Raw genomic sequence first — 18,591 nt, 5'->3', positions numbered from 1 at the left:
TGAATAATAGAAACTGCACAATTGCTCGTTTTTCTACGTTTTGGACGCCGATTTTTGACGCCAATTTTTCGGATACGGTTCAATTTAGGAAAACCTTTCTTGGGACATTTTTCACTCCTTGTTACTCAAAGAACACTCCTTTAAATTTGTTCCAGACTTCTTAGAAACACCCTGTATATAATCGCGACTTTGAAACTATATTTGTCTTAGGAAAAAACAGATTTATTTATTTTGAAATTTTCAAGTCGTATACAAGATGTAGGGGGAAACCTTATGCGAAAATGTCGATGACCTTGAACCATGTCTTCAAGGTCATCCAAAAACTAACTCGAGAACCGTAAGTGTTAGAAAGGTGGTTCCAATTAGAAAGGTTTTCCGCGTGACTTTTTAAGTACAAGTAGGTTTGACCTGATCGGATTTGACCAATAGGAAGCCGATAAATGCTAGATGAAAAACAAGAAGGTCGCTAAGTTGAAAACGTGTCGAAAGCGAGGTTCAGGAGCTGATAACTCTAAAGATACTCTTCTTAGAGTACTGACATTTGCTACACATCCTCATCATGACGTAGGGTCTTTAGTTTAAAAATTTCAATGACCTTGAGTCACGTCTTCAAGGTCATCCTAAAACTAACGCCAGAACCGTAAGTGTTAGAAAATTGGTTCCAATTAGAAAAATGTTCTACGTCACATTGTAGGAATAACTAGCTTTTCTTCGATCGAATTTGACCAATAGGAAGTCGAGGAACTGTTTTTCAAAATCACAAAGGTCATTAAAATGAAAATTGAAAGAAAACGAACATAACTCGAAACCAATTCGTGTTACATCGAAATATGCTAGACAAACTCATTATGGTGGGAGTTGCTTCAAGTTTGTAAAATTGGATGCGAACACTTTTCTAATTGGAACCAGCTTTCTAACACTTACGGTACTCGCGTTAGTTTTTGGATGACCTTGAAGACATGGTTCAAGGTCATTGAAGGCATTGTTTAAACTAAAGACCCTCAATCCTGATGAGGATGTGTAGCAAATTTCAGTACTCTAACACAAGTATCTTTAGAGTTATCAGCTCCCGAACCTAGCTTTCGACATCTTTATCAATTTAACAAACTTCTTGTTTTTCCTCTAGCATTTCTCGGGCTTCCTTTTGGTCATATCCGATCACGTCAAAGCTATTTGTACTTAAAAAGTCATGTGGAACACTTTTCTAATTGGAACCAACCTTGTAACACTTACGGTTCTCGAGTTAGTTTTTGTTTCACCTTCTATCCCGAAGTTCAAGGTCATCAAAAGATTCGTATCATAGAATACTTATATACGACTTGATGAATTTTTGAAATCGTGACCTATAGAACACGCCCATTTTATATTGGTACATTTTCCAAAGACGCGATTCCCAAAAAACCTCCGAAACAGAAAACGTATTGTTTTGTTACAAATACGGACGATTCGACGGAACCAGGTTCTCATTGGGTCGCTGTGTTTATTGAATCGGGAAAGGGAGAATTTTTCTGTTCGTTTTTTGGAAATTCACCAGTGCATTACGTACAATTTTTACTTGGGTCATTTAGCTAAAAAGTGGGTATATAATAAAAATATTATCCAACCGATTGACTCGGAAACATGAGGTGCGCATTGTTTATTTTATATCGTATGTAAATGTTCGGGGTATACTTATAGAGAAATATTAGATATGTATAATGATACTCTATATATCAATGACATAATCTCGTTATGGAATATGTGTCTGCATTTAATGAATCACGAAAATAAATATTGTAATCAATAAATTTTTTATTGTATCAATCTTTCCATTTTTTAAGAGGGCTTAATGCGCGGCGTCTGTTTTTAGGTGTCGGATAAGGTTTGCGAACATTTAGTATCCTCTTTTTCACGTGCTTTTCATTCGTTTGTAAATCTTTATCCGAAAATGGTAGAGACACAGCCTCCGAAAATGGTAGAGACACAGCCTCCGATAAATTCTCCACGCTTTCAGCCGATGGCGTGTACGTTGCGTCGCTGTCTCGTGTAGTACCCGTCGCGCCTTCAGACGATATTGAAGAGGTTCCTTATGTTACTGGTACTTTCGGAACGGCGTGGTGTACTACTTGAAAGAGGATCAAACTCGCGGCGGAGTGCTTCGTTGACGGCTTCGGGAATATTCGGTGTTGACTCCGCTATCAAATGATCCGGTAGAAACGCCGGGACTGGGGAAGTAGGTCGAAGAGGGGGTCTCGGTTCCGCGTGTAGATAAACGGGAATCGGATCGGGAGAAATCAACGTAATACTGGGTGAAACGGGGGAACCGCGAGAGACATTTCTCGAAGAAAATGTTGGTGTAGCTACGGGTCGTATCATCTGCGCCGGTGCGAGAAGAGGGGCCACGGGCCGTATAATCTGCGCCGGTGCGAGAAGAGGAGCTAACGTATTCGATGGAGGAGGCATCGGTGGGGGCTCTAAACGAACGGCGGGGACTCCTTGAAATTCTTTAATTTTAAAGTACCTTTGAAGCATAGTTAAATACTCTCGTAACGTATCCTCCTCACCCACTACTTTAATCGGTTTATTAATGATACTTTTCATTTGATTTTGAATAATGTCTATTAATTTGGCCGTATCGCTAAAATAGCTATCAGCGGGGACTAAAACGAATTTTTTCATCAATTAATTATACGGTTAAGAACCACGGGAATTAATGAACCGAGAATTGCACCCCAGATTCCGCCTCGCTGAGATATTAGAATTTTTCGACGGTTTAAGTCGGTTAAATTTTTACGAGCAAGTTTTCTGATGCACGCTTTATAGCGCTGTAATATTTTTTTCCTATTTGCGCCTACAGGTAGCGCCCCCGGGTAATATTAAGACAAATATTAGAAATAGAGTTTAATTGTTCGGGACTAGCGTTTTTAATTAAAAATTTGCGCTGACTGGGGGAAGCTTTTTTAATGAGCGTTAAATAAGGTTTATGTTCCCGTATCGCTCGTGGCCAACAATTTTATAAATACATTAAAATTTATTCAAAAAACACAAAGAATTTATACAATGAAAACATTTTCACAACTTTTTTTTATAGAATATATTTAACAGAATGAATTTTTTTAAACATTATTTTTAAACCCGTCACCATTACTCTTGAAAAGTTATCATTGGGCCCTCTTCAAATAAGCAATTTGTTCGCACTTTGAAATGTTCTGGTGTTTCTTGATTTAAGTCTAAAACAATATTAGAATAGGGTCGGGAAGCAGTTACATTATTGTACACAGTACTTAGAAAATTTGGGTTATTAGGATATACTTGTCGACTGAGACATTTAATCTGACTAGGATCACGCGAACTCTTAAATAGAACAATATACGATGAGTTCAAGCTAATATCGCGAGCCGCTCGACCTTGACCAAAAACATTTTGGGTTAAGAATAATATAGTTAAATTTAAGTGGTGACTACCAACACGAAATAATTTCGAAACGTACGCGTTATTTAAACAACTTTGAGAGAGATCGTCGAGAACGAGCAAGTTATTTATAGAACTATCAAATATTTCTTCCGGTTTCTCACTTAATAAACCCTGACGAAACTCGATATCAGGTATAATTTTTTTAAGCTCATTGAATTTTTCCGACCAAATATTATAACAATAAATGATTCGCTCGGGAGGTTTCTCGAACAGCGTGTGTCGATTTTTTAAAAGCCGAAAAGTCCAAACTGTTTTTCCGCATCGACTCGGTCCACTGATGAGGAACGTGGTCGGTGATTTAAACTTGAGCCGCGTTACTGACATTTTTGTAGCCGAAGGGAATACTGGTACCGTCGCTCTTGAAGATTCGCTTGTTAGACGTAAATCCAACGAGTTTTTCAGCTGGTTTTTGGAATAGCTGCCCCGTTTTTAAACGTTTCACGTTAAATGGGACTTCGACGCTGTATTTCAATTGTTGGTTGCGTGTAGCGAGGTCCTTCAAAGCTTCAAAGTTGACAATTGACTGATTTTTTTTAGTCAATGTAATGCCTTTAAGTTTAGTGACAATCTTTCCAGATTCGAATAAAATTGAATAGGCTTTACATCCCAAGGAAACAAAGGCTTTTATATTTTCAATGGGATACTGGTCAGCCAATGTACCTAGGGTAGTCCCTAGCGGAATATTTAAGTCTTTACTCATATAAAGAAAAGCAGAGTCAGTATCGACGTAATTTAAATTAGGACCAATTTGAGCCATTAATTTGTATAATTTAATACGGCCGTAACTAGCTTCAAACGCGCCTATCGTTGGTGACCCTTTCCGATAAGTTGGAACGTAGTCTTCCCGAAAACGAGTGGTGACTAAGGCTATATCATCGTCTAGTAGTTTAAAATCCGTTAATTCTTTGGTTTTATCGGCCAAAATTTCGACTAATTCCATATAAGAATTAATAAAAACACTTTGGCCTCTATTTAAATTAATGGAATTTTTGCCCCACAGACTGTTTAGACTAAGTTTGCCAATAGCCTTTAAAGCGGGATTATCGGTTATATGGTCTAACTTTAAATCTAACCCGTCAATTTCATTAATCCTCGTAAATAATTAAGTTTTTGTTCTAATGTAATTATGTCTTTTGGATACGACGAATTTTGAACTTTGATTTTGTAAAAAAGCCGAATATAGTCATCGAATAGCGGACAATCTTTATCGAATGTTTCTTTATAATGGTGTATTTCGTGAATTGTAATAATTTTTAACCGTACTCTATCGCTAGATAAAACTCGGGGGTCGTCCACACGTCGGTTATGCTACGCTCTCGATCAGTATGGGTGTATTCGAAACATTGTTCAGCTGCACATTTGTAGCAGAGAGTATAATAAATTTTACTATTTATTTTAGCTGAGAGAATAGGGAGGTTTAAATTGGTAGGTGGCAGCACCGTAGCTTTAATAAGACCAAAATAAGCGTTAACGGAAAAATTAAATTTACAAGTTATAATTTCGGGGCTCGATTTGGGATATTTATAGGAACTCATCTGGACGGAAGGGTACATGCTATTAAAATCCACGATTTTGATTGGTCGATCGGGAGTGGCTTCGGCGTAAATTACAAAGTTTTCAACCCTCCCCCCGCGAAAGGCGTCTCTCGCTCCTATCGGTTTGGTAAAGGGTAGGCAATCTCAAAAACTCGCAATTGCTGGGTCTTCTACTAACTCATCATACTCGTGCTCCCATATACTAATAAACTGCGCATTAGGCCTTTCCTTTTTTAAAAAATTTTCGCGGTCGAGGGTTTTGAGATAAATATTTAAATTATAATCTTTTAACTGTTTATCGTAAGCCTGGTGGTCAGTGTGCAGTGGGCATTTATGGTAATGGCAGCCGTAAAATTCGGCAATTATTTCGGGCGAGGAACAATAACCGTCTAATCGATAGGGATAAATGACATGTTCTCCACCTAGCGATCGCGCCGTTTGAAATTTCACGTTGAGTTTTTTTCCAAATAAGCTAACCATTTTAGGGCCTTGACCATATGCCGTTTCCTATAACCCGTCCCCGGAACTATCGCGATAGTGTTTGGTTCGACAAATCTACTAAGGAATAAATTTGTGACGGCTCCCGGCAACGTTATGGCGTTTGACCCCAACAAATCCAAATCGACGGTTTTTAAAAATAAATTTCTAAAACTATCGAATCCTTTCTATAAAAGTTTAACGTCATCGATCGCGTATTCGGTTAAAACTTTATTTAGATCAAAAACGACGTAACGTTGGGAGTCGTACCATTGATTAAATTCTACGATTTCCTCGTCCGTAAATTTGTCGATACCAAAATATTCTTTCTCGGGGAGGGCGCCGATATAATCTAAGTTATCTTCCGTAGCGAATGAATAACAAAAATAACCTTTCTTTTGGACAATCTTAAACGTTTTCGAGAAATTTCGAAGGGCTGTAGGTAGGAACATGAAACTATCGATAAAGGCTATTTTAAATTGGGCGAGAAACATACCCAGGGCTTTGGAACCGGTATAAATTATCTCGGGTTTTATTTTTCGTTTTAACAGACCATTAAGAATAAGGAGCGTATCGAAACCACACCCGAAATGGCTAATGAATATGACGTTTTCAAAGACCGGCCTCGTAACCGTATCTCTTTTGCAACCATTAACTGTCACCTGGCATGCTAATAAATAATCTAGGAAATTTTGAACGCAATCAAAGCCGTGAAATTTCCGGTAATCATAATTGGTCGAAAATGGCGCTTCTTGCATCGCGGAAATGATTAAAATTGGTCTAATTGCAGTGTCAGTCGTTATTGTCTCAAAATCAAAAAACATAGTCGTTTCTCATTTGATTTTATTTCTAATGGGCGTACGTGACACTCGTTTTTGGGATGCTCAATTTTGCAAAAAACGCATTTGTTGTCGCAATTATGATTACCTTCATAGTCTTTCCCGCAATTTAAACAGCGCCTTAAAACCTGACAGGTTCCTAGTTCTACGTGTTGGAAGAAACAATTTGGTCCGGCAAAATACAGATTACAGTCATTATAACGGGTAGCCTGTTCTAAACTAGGGTGGAACTCCGGGCAGCGACACCGGCGGCATTTAAGCTCGGGTCCACAGTCGTGGTTCTTTTTCTGTTTGATGTTATATAACAGGGTAAGACAAAATTTACAATAATATTGCGCCCCAAACATGGCCGAATAAGATCGTACGACGTGGGTGTGGTCTTTAATTTTTAAGAGGATTTTTTTTCTTTGAAGGGACCAATAAACACTTTATCGAAATCATCGTCCGCCGAGATTAATATAATTTGGTAGACGGGTGAAATATTTTGGAATCGGTTAATATCAATTATTTCTACGGGACCTTCGGGAACTCCCGCTAGGGCGTGTAATTTTTTAGCTTCAATTTCTTGTCCGGGTTTTTTCCCGTTTCTAATTGTCTTTAATTGGTATTCGTTAAAACTAGCACCCTGTCCTAAACTTTTCAAATGCTGATAGTCGGCCAAAACTCTTCCCACCGCCAGGGCTCTCGTAAAACCTAAATTGTCCGTATTTCTAATGGGGATAAAGGTGTTACCTTGGTTGATATAATGATCTAGACATTCATAGCTTCTTGTTCTAACGCTGCGAGGGGGACCTCTCATAGGGGTATCTTGAAGAAATATTAGGTCGAATCGGAGGGGTGAATCTAGATAAATGGTTTTTACGGACTGGGCTGGGCTACCTTTTCAATCCCCGTTAAAATTCTCTCAGCTGTCAACTCATTGATATTCATTAATTGGAAATTTATTGGATCGTGCAGCTCATCGGAAATTACCACCACCCTGACGCGCGTGTAGCCTAAATTATCGGCCGTAATTCTATCTAATATTGATTGGAAAATACGGGTCAGTTGGTTACTGATATCCGCGTGGTTTAATTGGTCTAAATTTTTAAAATTACACTCGAATAGCATAGATTTACACGTATACTTCCGAGAAGAACTGGCAATGATTTTATCTATTGAGTAAAAATTTTTAGGGTTGAAACGGGTGCTAAGATCGAGGGCCATTGTTTTTTTAAAGTCCTGCGTAAATATTTAATACGGTTGTCGCGACGTCGTAAACTTCGCCGGAATTCTGCAAGTTTAATAGTTTTTTGTAGTGACGTCCACGGTTCTTGTAAACGAGAACTTCACCTCGCCGACCCGCTAGAATTTCAACCTTCTCGTTTCTTAGTTGATAATCACCTTCTTCATAAACTATCTGTTCTAGATACTCTTTTAACTCCCACGCCGAATCTAGTTTGACGCAAACGCCGTCTTTCGTCGCGGTTGGCCGATCGCTATTTTTGACGTAACGCCTTACGTCTAAATACAAGTTATTTTTGAAACTTGCAATTTTTATCCCGAAATTTTTATGGCGGGAAAACTCTACGACTATATCCGTCCAGCCGTCGTCTACTGGCTTAGATGGACCGGCTTGAGATGGACCTGGTTGAGATGGACCTGGCTTGGATAGGGTGCTTTTGGGTGGCTCATCTACTGGTTTGAATGGTGCTTGTTTGGAAGGGCTATCGAGTACCTCGTGGCATGTTAAATCTATATCAGGTTGATTCTTCGGGATGTCTACTTCGAAACGAGTTTTCTTAATATTTACTTTATTTCCGAAATCTAATCGACGACGGACCTTATTGACCTGGGAGCAGGGGGGTGCTTCGGATTGGTTCTAAAATTAAACTAAATTAAATGGTGTAAAAATAGACTGAATTAATAAACTATTACTTTGCGGCCAGAATAATTTCCTAACAATAAACGGTCATTTAAAAAAGGTAATTCCCCAAATTTTAAAATGTACTTACAATTTCTTCAAGTCGAATGCAAGTTGTGAAATAAATGCAAATAAAGCGCGTGCCTCTATTTATAGTCGCAAAACCCCTAGCGGGACGCTTAGGAACTTCTATAACACATGCTAATTTATCTAACGCTTTTTATTAATACATGCGTAATTTTTCGTAATAAACAAAAATCCCATAGCGGGACGCTTAGGAACTTCTATAACACATGTTAATTTTCATAACGGTTTTAGGTACTCGTAATTTTTCGTAACAGTTTTTTATATCAACATGTGGTAAATTGTTAGGAAACTCCATTTTCTAACGGTTTTGTAATAATTTTTACGTACTCTATTAACGCAACGGTTTTTTTAAATAAATCAATGTTTTCTCGAGAAAAATTCCATACACGAACCTAACCTCGAGCTATAGAAATAGTAAATCAAATATTTAGGTTAAGATTGCCGGGTATAAAAAGCGCGATTTTTTCATGTTTTATCACATTTCGTTCCTGGACTACAATGTAAGTTGAAAAACGTCTTAATACGAATCTTTTCAACAAACATTTCAAAATTTAGGGCCTCCAACACTACGGCAGACTTTTTTAAAGTAGTGAAGGGGAGAGGACGCGGAAGTAATGTACTTTTGATAATATACTCTAACAAGTAACTGATGATTATTAAATTATAGGAGAAAACGCGGACCTAGGACCAGTTCGAAGTAATTATTTTCAATTTTTTATTATACTTTTATAAAAAAATTTAACAATAGGACCCGACACGTTGGCACCACCCTCCACGCCTTCGGACCCACCAACACCCGGGAACTCCCCAACGCCCTCGGACTCTCCCACAATTCCATATCGGGAGATTTTGATAAACCCATCATTGTCGGCGGAGATCCGAGTGCTGGACTTGAGGAAAGGTAATTCGTTAAATATATTTTAATACGTATGAAATTATAGTATGAATTTTTTCTACCGCCGGGGATCAAAAACATCGTGGAAGGGGGTAATATATTCAACATGTTTTATTATATTAGAAACTAATTTATGTAATTTTAGGTGGCGCCCTTAAAATTTTAATTTAAAATAAACTGTTTATATTTATTTTTGTCTCTTTCTTAAGCTTAACGCACGTTAGTTGTATCATATAAACCATTTTCATGCAGATTGGTTAAAACGTAGCATTCCTAATAAACCTTAACTTGTTAATCGAGGCTTACAATCTCCCGCGCTTTTCTAACCGTCTTCAGAACACATGTTAAATTCGCGCCAAAAATGATTTGTTAACCATATAGCTACCAGGTCAATTACCCCTAACGGTTAATTATAAAGGTACAAACTTTAGCCATATATTAATATTCATGTCAAACATAAGTGTACATTAATAAACCTAAAGAGTTTAACAACTTGTTGATTTATGCACGTGACGCTTACACTTTCCCGCCAAAAATTAATATTCAAACATATAATAAACAAGTGTAACTACTTGTTGATCCTTACCCTAAACACATGTTAAATTCCCAAAATACTATCCATATAACAGGTCAATGACCCCTAACGGTTAACCACGCTCATTAATATTCACCCTTTTTAAAACACTTGCTTACCTACTGTAGTTGATTGACAGGTCGACTAATTAATTATTCAAAACACCTGTTAATCTCATTAATTATTCAGGTCACGCGCGCGTGACACACGCCCGAGGGGGTCGGCAACGCGATTCCCCGCTTCATTCCCCCCGTCACGCAGCTTTGGGCGCGTGGGGGAAAGCATGCATGGGTAAGGTTGAATCGGAATGGCTGGATTAGCAGGGTCTCTTTTCCGACATATAGGGCAGGCACGAACAAAGTCGGTGATGTCTGTAGTTATCTTTGGCCAGTATACATGCAACTTTGCCTTAGCTAAACAGGCTCTGACACCTTGATGAACTGCGTGGAGTTGTCTCATAACTTCTTTCCGCATGATAGTTGGTATGACTAAACGGTTGCCCCGGTAGATCAGTCCATCAGCCTCGTGCAGCTTCTCTTTAATTGGCCAATAAGCAGAAACGTCCATAGGCACCTTTTTCTGCCAAAAAAGCCAGCCATGCTGAATATAAGTAGACAACATTTGGTGTGTCGAATCTTCTTTTCTCGAGTTCTGTAGAGTTTTCGTTTCTGTTCTGAAAGAACTGTTAAAGAATGTATGGCCACATGGGGCCCTTCCATTTCCTTGGTATCTATGATCATGTGTGCGAGGGGCGCACGAGAGAGCGTATCTGCTATTGGAAGTTTGCTTCCTGGAACATATGAGAGTGTGAAATTATAACGAATTAAACGTAAAACCATCCGCTGTAGGCGTGGCGACAACATATGCATAGGCTTATGGACAATCGAAGTAAGCGGTTTATGATCAGTTTCTATATTTACGTGTCTTCCAACTATGTAATAGTGAAACTTTTCACATGCGAATAAAACTCCCAGAAGCTCTTTCTCTATTTGCGCATAATTTTTCTGGGTCGGGGTTAGAGTGGTCGATGCATATTCTATTGGCCTCTGGTCTTGTAAAAGTGCCGCACCAATGCCGTTCGAGGTTGCATCAACAGTAATCTTGCACGGACAATTTGGGTCGAATATTGTGAGAATTGGAGCGCGTGCTATTAAATCTTTCAGAGAGTCGTACACGATTTGCATATTGGAGTCCCAGATGAACAGAGCGTCTTTCCGTAGGAGAGCTCGAAGTGGTAAGGCCTGTTCGGAGTATGAAGGTAAAAATCTAGTAATAAAGTTCACCATACCGAGAAAACGTTGGAGGGCCTTTTTGTCTCCAGGTGGTGGGAGGTCAACGATCGCTTTCACTCTATCAAGGTCGTCCTGGATCCTTTCAGGAGTGATTATATGACCCAGGTACTTAATTCGCTGCACAGCCAACTGTATTTTCTTGGAGCTGAAGGTCAAGCCATTCGTACGAGCTGTTTCCAATATTCGTATAAGTAGTTTGTTATGTTCAAGGGTAGTGTGGAAATATAAGTATTTTTAAATCGCTCCGGTGGAAAAAGCTGATGCATAACCTGCTGAAATACTTCTGTAGCTGTACATATCCCATATGGGAGGCGGAGGAATCTAAATGTACCAAAGGGAGTAGCAAAAGTGCAAAGGTAAGAACTTTCCTCCGTTAATTGTACTTGCCAAAATGCACTTTTGGCATCGAGGACTGTAAATATTTTGTTTCCATGCAAGTCAGAGAATATTTGTTGGCCAGTCGGACTTGGAAAATGTTGACGCTTTATTGCTGGGTTTAGTTTCCTTGGATCTAAGCAGATTCGAAGGCCCCCTTTCGGCTTCCTTTCCACGACCATAGGGTGAACCCATGCTGTTGGTCGTCTTACAGGTGTAATAATACCATCATGCAGCATACTCTTCCAGAACTGGTTGTTGAAGGGCATGTGGAAGTCGATGCGCAACCGAAATAGAAGGAACTGCGTTATTTTTTAATTTAATATTGTACTTTACCGGGAGCTTTCCAATCGTGTCAAATACGTCTCGAAAGTCATGTATTATTGTTTCTGGGTCTTGTGTTGGTAGGACCCCACTAGCAGACGAAGCATGAATTGAAAGTAGTTTGTTCGGCGTCGTTCGAGTTCTAGAGATAAGAGCCAGGGCTTCAGATGCATAAGCCAAGAGTATCGGAGTAGTCTGATGAGGAGTAATATAATAAGTTAGTGTTTGAGTACTAGTAGCTAAAGTACATGGCAAGTCAGTCACGCCAAGAACCGGGACACAATGACCAGTGTAGGCCACTATGCGGCGACTAGGTGGTTTTAGAGTAGGTTTCACTTGAAACCGATCATAGATATGCTTGGGAAATATATTAACCTGTGATCCTGTATCAAGCTTAAACCGGACAGGAATAGTGTTGATATGTATAACTTCATACCATTCATCTTCATAAGTACTGGAGGAGGGAAGCAGGGTAGCTTCGCACACAGCCACAATAGTGTGTAAAGAAAAATCCGATACGTCCTCTTGTGGAAAGCCTGAAGGATGAAAAAAATATGAGTTTTGGCCAAATGAGGTCTCATATTGATCGTAGTCCGGATTTTCTTGATATTGTAGTGAGTTGGTAGCATATGATGAATTTGCAGAAGTTTCAAAAGGTAGCCCACGACCATGGATGGAAGTGTCATAGTAGTCGTTGTTGAACGGTTCCTGTGAGCTGTGAGAAAAATCTTCACTATAAATATCAGCAAGGGAGTGAGCTCCAGTGGAGCGGCATAATGCTGCCCAGTGGCCTTTTCGAGAACAAGCGTGACAAATCGATTCCGAGGCTGGACAATGGCCCTGTCGGATGTGCTGTAATCCACAATTTAGGCAACGTATTTGAGGACCTCGGAAAATTGACGCACGATGATACCTTCGAGGAGCAGACAGCGACCTAGCCTGTCTGGAACCAGTAGAGCTAGGCGGAACATACGGACGACTATATGTGGAAGGAGCCAAGGTATACCGTGGACGAGATGGCAAAGGTAAGCGATGTAGTACATGTGGTTGGAAATGACGAGGTCCGTGATATAACGCATCCACACCAACAGCAGTACTCGGTGTGGGACCACGCAACAATTGAGCATCACTTGTAGAGGTCTCATCAGCTTGACAAAGAGTTATGGCCTGTTGAAGAGTTAAATTTTGTTTAGAAAATAGTATTTTCCGCAGGTCTTCTTTGTATATTCCAGCGAGTATCTGATAACGAATCAGCGAATCCGTAAGGGTACCAAATTCACAATTCCGTGCCTGTGTACGAAGATCAGTCAAAAAAGTGTCAAATGGTTGGCCTTGGTTTTGTTTGGTGTGAAAAAAAAACGTAACGATGAGAGTCAGGATTGTTGTATGGTTCGTAGTAAGCATCGAATGCAGCATATATATCTTCTAAAGCAGGGTGCTCTTGACCCACATGGTTGGCAATATGTAAATTATCGTATATCTTACGGCCAGCCGGGCCTATAGTGTATAAAAAAGTGGCTACTTGCGTGTCTCCCTGTTCTTTAGCGAGCTTCGCAGCAGTTGCAAAAATCTTGAAATTGTCTTTGTAATCTCTCCAGGCAGCAGCAGGATTGGAACCATTCGGATCGAAGTGGTCAGGGCCTCGAAATGAAGAAGAGGAAAGTGACGACATGACGAGTAAAGGTGTAGTCCAGAATGCAAGCAGTTTTCAGATGAGAGGGGAACTTCTGACACCATGAAGTATAACGAGGCAGTTCAATTATAAAAGCATATTTCTTTATTCAATAGTTATGAAGGAGAGAGACAATTCTCATATTTTACAAGGCTATATATATATCACTTAAACCGGAAGCCGGGAACGGAAGTCAAATAGTAAACATCCGAGCGCCATCTATCGATAAATAATACACTAAGTAGTTTAAGCTTTTTAAGGTGCGATACTCAATTATTACAGGCGCCACGTCCAACCCACAGGTCAAATATTCCCGCGAATTCAGCAACCACCCCGGAAGATTATTTTCGTATTTCAATATTCATTCCATATTTAGATTCTCTTATGGTTGCCCTGTAGACAAGTTTCCAAGCTATAACACAGTAGCATACTCATTATTGTTATTACATCCGGTGAATCTAAAAAAGATTTCCCGCGATGAATTTATTGCCGCCACTTCGAGAATTGCCGAATTCTACCAAATTGAGAATTTTGAGACTGAAGCCGAATGTTGGTATGCAATATGGCAAACAAAAGAAGAATCCAAGTGTAATTTTATAGACCTACTTCAAGAGTACAAGCAATTTTACCCCTCTGTTACACTAGCCATTGAGATTAAGGTGTATCGAAAAAATCGAATGTTAGAATTTGAATGAGGCACTATGCAGAAAAGTTGTCGGACCATGGCAGTAACTCGTACATAAAAGATGGGCTCGATCAGATAAAATTTGCTATCCCCGAACGAGCCTCAAAGTCTCGAAAATTTTACTAAAATTGAGATTTTGTATAAGAAAGTTCGGATGGACTTTCCGCGTGTAGATTTTGGTACATATGCAATCTAAAGTCACTAAAGACTAGGTTAAGTGTAGTGAGAGACATAATGAGAGGTTTCGTGTACTTTGAGAGGTGCTCCGCCCCCTCAAACAGTCTAAAAAATGTCGCAGTTTTTCACCCAAATGCGACACATGTCAGTACTGAACAGTGCAGCTCTTCGCCCGGTTCCCATAAGAATAAAGAAAAAACCGACTCAGAACTCACCACGAGAAGGTGGCTGCACTTCGAGTTCCGCCCTAACCCATCCCAACCAACCAACTAATGATGGGTTTAATGCCTACAGACCATCAAAATTGTATTAGTAAGTACCAAAAATGAGAATTGTAAAGTTGTAGACTACTGGACAAATCGTTTTAAGAAACACGTGTTTGTTTAATTAGTGTCACTATCAGTGTCAATGCCTCGAAACTGGTTTTTGGTGTTAAACAATGGCATCATTTCCCTTGATATTAAAGCATTGCGAATTAAGCCATCACGATTTTCAGCCCCACAGACGCTCAATGAAGCTTTTGTGACCTCCTTAACTGTACGCTCCACGGCCTGAGTATGACACGGAAAAGCATCATAAAATGATACCTGGGAAGGATTGTCGATAAGGGAGCGAATTTGCTCGTCGGAAAAGCCACGTAGGACTGGTGGCTCATAGATGGTTTCCCTTTTCCAGTCAATCATATCTTTAAAAATTTTCGCTTGGAAGTTAATAGAGGGCACAATAAATTTGCGAGGATGAGCGTGAGCAGGTATATCAAGAGCCTCACTTCTTGCTTTTAAGATGCGAGACACTGCCAAAACCCGAACATCCCGCTGCTTATCTCCCAACATTGCAATCAAGATGTTTTCGGGGTGAGCGTAAAAAGCATTGTGCGCAATGACAGGATCAATAACTGCTTAATACTTCTTCGGTAAGACCCGTGTTTTGCTTATGCATTCCCAAAGGTGTCTGCTTCCATCTTTGCAAGAATGTCTCGTTTTAATCGCAAACCACATGGGAGAATACACATGTACGATGAAAGTAACAATTCCTTTTAAGTTAGGAGATGGTTTAGTTGTGGTTATATATAATCTGAGGATTCTGTTGGCAGTTGTGACCCATCTGGCATTACTGATTGGACCAGGATCTCGCTTGGAGAGTTCCACTGGGCAATCGCCTGAGTTGATTGCTTGGCATATGTCGTAAAGATATTGTTGGTCTTTACTGAGTTTTCTGGAGTCCAGAACAGATAAGTTCACATTAATGGGTTTAAATTTTTTGACTGGCAGGTCCTTACAATTTGCTAACTGTTTTCCTATGTGGCCTGAATATGATGTTGGACCACTTGTACTGCCATCAATTTGTTGCATGAGATGTCTGAGAGGTAATTCGATGAAATGAAGCATGCAGATGTTCCATTGAAGTGGTCGGTTCAATTTCAGCTCCAGTAAGTGAATAACCCCACCTTTATGACCCGTGTTAGTGGCTGTACCATCGCAACCAATAGCCTTCAGATTGTCTGTTCTTATGTTTTTCTGTTTCAGGTAGTCCATGATGGAGCCAACGATGTCAGGCGCGGAGCCAGATGAAGGTGAGACATGGCCCATATACTGGCCTCCGGGCTCTTCGACAAGAGATAAATGCTGTTCGGTTAGTGTCCTTCTATAATATTTAGACCCCTCCTTTACTTGAAATAATGTCTTGTCTTTTCGGCCGTCGAAATACAAACCCTCCAAGCTTTTTATGCTTTCCTCGGCTTTTGCTTTCAGTTCACACCTTGTCTTTGACTTCTCTCTTGCCACTTTAGATTTGTCAATAACCCATGATTGATTTTCAGGAGTGATTATTCCATAATCCAGCAATACTGCTGATGATATAGCAGCAGTTTCTCGAATCGACGTGCCGAAACGATCACTGACCGCAGGAGTGTTAGTCCACTTAATGCGCATCTGTGTTTGTGTTGAGGAATGCTTCGAGGTTGATGGCTTATACTCCTCTTCCTCATCGTCAACGTGCCCATCTAAATCAGACTGAGAGACAGTGTGGTGTGAATATGAAGAGGACGTCGAGGGGTCTGCACCTGAGCTGTGAGTAATATTGTATGACGCTAATTCAGATTTTCTTTTCAGTCTCTTCCTGAGAATTTCAGTTACTTCAACGTCAATCCCACCTATTATCATAATCCTAACAGTTCTTTGGTCTTTCAAAAAGGGACGTTCGATTTCAGGTACCTTTCGGACCTTCTAACATTTGCAAGATTCAATTGGTTCACAATGACAAGTTGCAACGTCGAAAAGAATATTTGCTTTAGCTTTAAATGAAGCTACAGTTTCGGCGCTGCACTTGAACTTACCTGTTTTCTTATTGTTAGATTTCAAAAGGTTTTCATACTTATTGTGATACTCTACAATCCTTTTCACCACACCTTTGTGAGAAATTACAGGAATGGATGCTTTTTCATACAACTTCACAATATTAGTGGCAACGGTACGAGCAATATCATTGAAAGGAGTTTTAATTGATTCTCCTTCAGATCGAAGTCGTAGCCTCTCTTGGAAACAACTCCGCATAACATCTGCGTGGGTTGGAAGTTGGGAGGGGGGCAAGTCTCGAGGACATCCAAACAAAGGGCATTGAATAGAACCTCGAACCCCAGCACCTGATGCCATGTTCGATAAATGCAGCCGATACAGAGGAAAAGATTTAAAAGAAGAAACCAGGGATACTTTCCGTACGGGATATTTTTTTTATTGCAGGTTTGGTGCGTCGTTCCGTTATATGTATTAGCTTATTCGAACTCAACAATCTAGAATTATAATCAGTGAACTATGTATATGTATACCACTACGATATTCGTATTTTCAGAACAGCGATACTACTTGAGGAAAATAATCCTTCAATGACTTATTTCCTGAAATACAACTAAGCGAAAAGCTGCACTCTTCAGTACTGACACGTGTCGCATTTGGGTGAAAAACAGCGACATTTTGTAGACAAAGTACCCGAAATATCTTGTTATGTCTCTCACTAGACTTAACCTAGTCTTTAGTGACTTTAGATTGCACATGTACCAAAATCTACACGCGGAAAGTCCATCCGAACTTTCTTATACAAAATCTCAATTTTAGTAAAATTTTCGAGACTTTGAGGCTCGTTCGGGGATAGCAAATTTTATCTGATCGAGCCCATCTTTTTTCTACGAGTTACTGCCATGGTCCCGCAAATTTTCTGCATAGTGCCTCATTCATATTCAAACATTCGATTTTTTCGATACACCCTAATTGAGATAGCACTCGCACTTCCCGCTACATCTTGTAACGCCGAAAGGTCTTTCAGCACTCTAAGGCGAGTGAAGACATGGCTACGATCAACGATGACAAATGCACGTTTAAATGGTCTTTGCATGATGAGTGTCCATCGACAGCGCATTAAAGATTTGGAAACTGAACGAGCTTTCATAGAAAAGGTGATAGATACATTCGCGATAAAACCACGTAAAATGTTATTTCTTTTTAGTAATAATTCAAGTTGTTCAACTGAATTTACTGAAACCGAATTAACCGATTAATCAAAAACTGCACCTGTAACACCTCAATCAAATTGACCAATAAAAACACATTTAATAATATTTCTTATAATAATATAGAGTCACATCATTGTAAAAATAATTTTGGAAAATGGCCCCCCCCCCTAAGAAAATGATCTGTGGGCGCCCATGTATACGAGACTACCATTTGACACAGTTATCTTTTTTCAAACACGAACTTTAGTAATTAACGAAACAAGATTGTGAAAACCTTTAATTCTCGGATTTCAAGGCAACGCACTCAACCTTGGTTTTCGGGTTTTCGGCATCAACAAATTTTTCAACTGTTTCATTATGGAAGCTGTCGAACAAGTTAAGAATTCCATTTTCATGAATTTTTGGGGTTTCTAGGACTTTTCAATGTGCACTTATGCGACTTTGAAGTTAGGTTTTGTTTTGTTTTGTGTGAATATGCACTTGAAAATGTAATACTTCCAAATGCTTCCAATCTCATTTTGTTTTACCAATATGATAAGTAGGGCTTCTAGTTTGCAGCTTAATGATAATTGAACGCTATTTTTGGGCCTTTGATTTATTTTTATATTTTTCTCTAGCACGGCCGAACCGTATTTTGACAATATTTATACAGAGTCAGGCAGTGCAGCGCGTTTGCCCCTGCAAGTATACCGTATCGCTCCAACACACAAAACACGTGAGAAATGCGGTGAAGCATAAGGCTGGTCCAAGGGGCCGCGCAGCACCCGGTATATCTAACCATAGACTAAGGAAGGTGAA

General features: G+C 39.6%; 1 protein-coding gene and 1 long non-coding RNA gene across 3 annotated transcripts in view; one reads left to right on the top strand and one right to left on the bottom strand.

The window, feature by feature from the left end:
- LOC149945989 (uncharacterized) overlaps window positions 1-9,189 on the top strand; it is a 69,624-nt gene extending 60,435 nt beyond the window's left edge. Inside the window, exons 2-4 of one of the 2 annotated variants that reach the window (XR_016480266.1) lie at window positions 8,850-8,905; window positions 8,962-8,991; window positions 9,043-9,189. This is a non-coding gene — a long non-coding RNA (uncharacterized LOC149945989). The remainder of the gene's footprint in view (window positions 1-8,849; window positions 8,906-8,961; window positions 8,992-9,042) is intronic. The other variant, XR_016480265.1, reaches the window with a different exon arrangement.
- Window positions 9,190-10,272: 1,083 nt separating this feature from the next.
- Window positions 10,273-13,426, bottom strand: LOC149945988 (uncharacterized). Its single transcript, XM_090170700.1, has 5 exons — window positions 13,115-13,426; window positions 11,794-13,044; window positions 11,439-11,732; window positions 11,325-11,376; window positions 10,273-11,225 (listed from the first exon to the last, which is right to left on the bottom strand). Exons 1-5 carry the CDS (start codon window positions 13,424-13,426, stop codon window positions 10,273-10,275), a joined length of 2,862 nt encoding a protein of 953 aa, XP_090026826.1.
- Window positions 13,427-18,591: the final 5,165 nt, after the last annotated feature.

Source organism: Leiobunum rupestre, chromosome 4, assembly GCF_980474605.1.
Source record: "Leiobunum rupestre chromosome 4, qqLeiRupe1.1.hap1, whole genome shotgun sequence".
In the NCBI taxonomy this organism is placed as follows: Eukaryota; Metazoa; Arthropoda; class Arachnida; order Opiliones; family Sclerosomatidae; genus Leiobunum; species Leiobunum rupestre.
The sequence above is the reverse complement of the archived record's forward strand: the minus strand, read 5'-3'. Positions and strand labels throughout refer to the sequence as shown.

What these genes read in the sequence shown, in the direction of transcription:
- LOC149945988 (XM_090170700.1), bottom strand. Translation starts at nt 13,426, where the DNA reads ATGTCGTCACTTTCCTCTTCTTCATTTCGAGGCCCTGACCACTTCGAT. An exon ending in ATCCTGACTCTCATCGTTAC is followed by an intron (nt 13,045 to 13,114) that starts GTTTTTTTTTCA and finishes CTTCGTACACAG; the next exon opens with GCACGGAATTGTGAATTTGG. An exon ending in CCAAAAGTGCATTTTGGCAA is followed by an intron (nt 11,377 to 11,438) that starts GTACAATTAACG and finishes TGGTACATTTAG; the next exon opens with ATTCCTCCGCCTCCCATATG.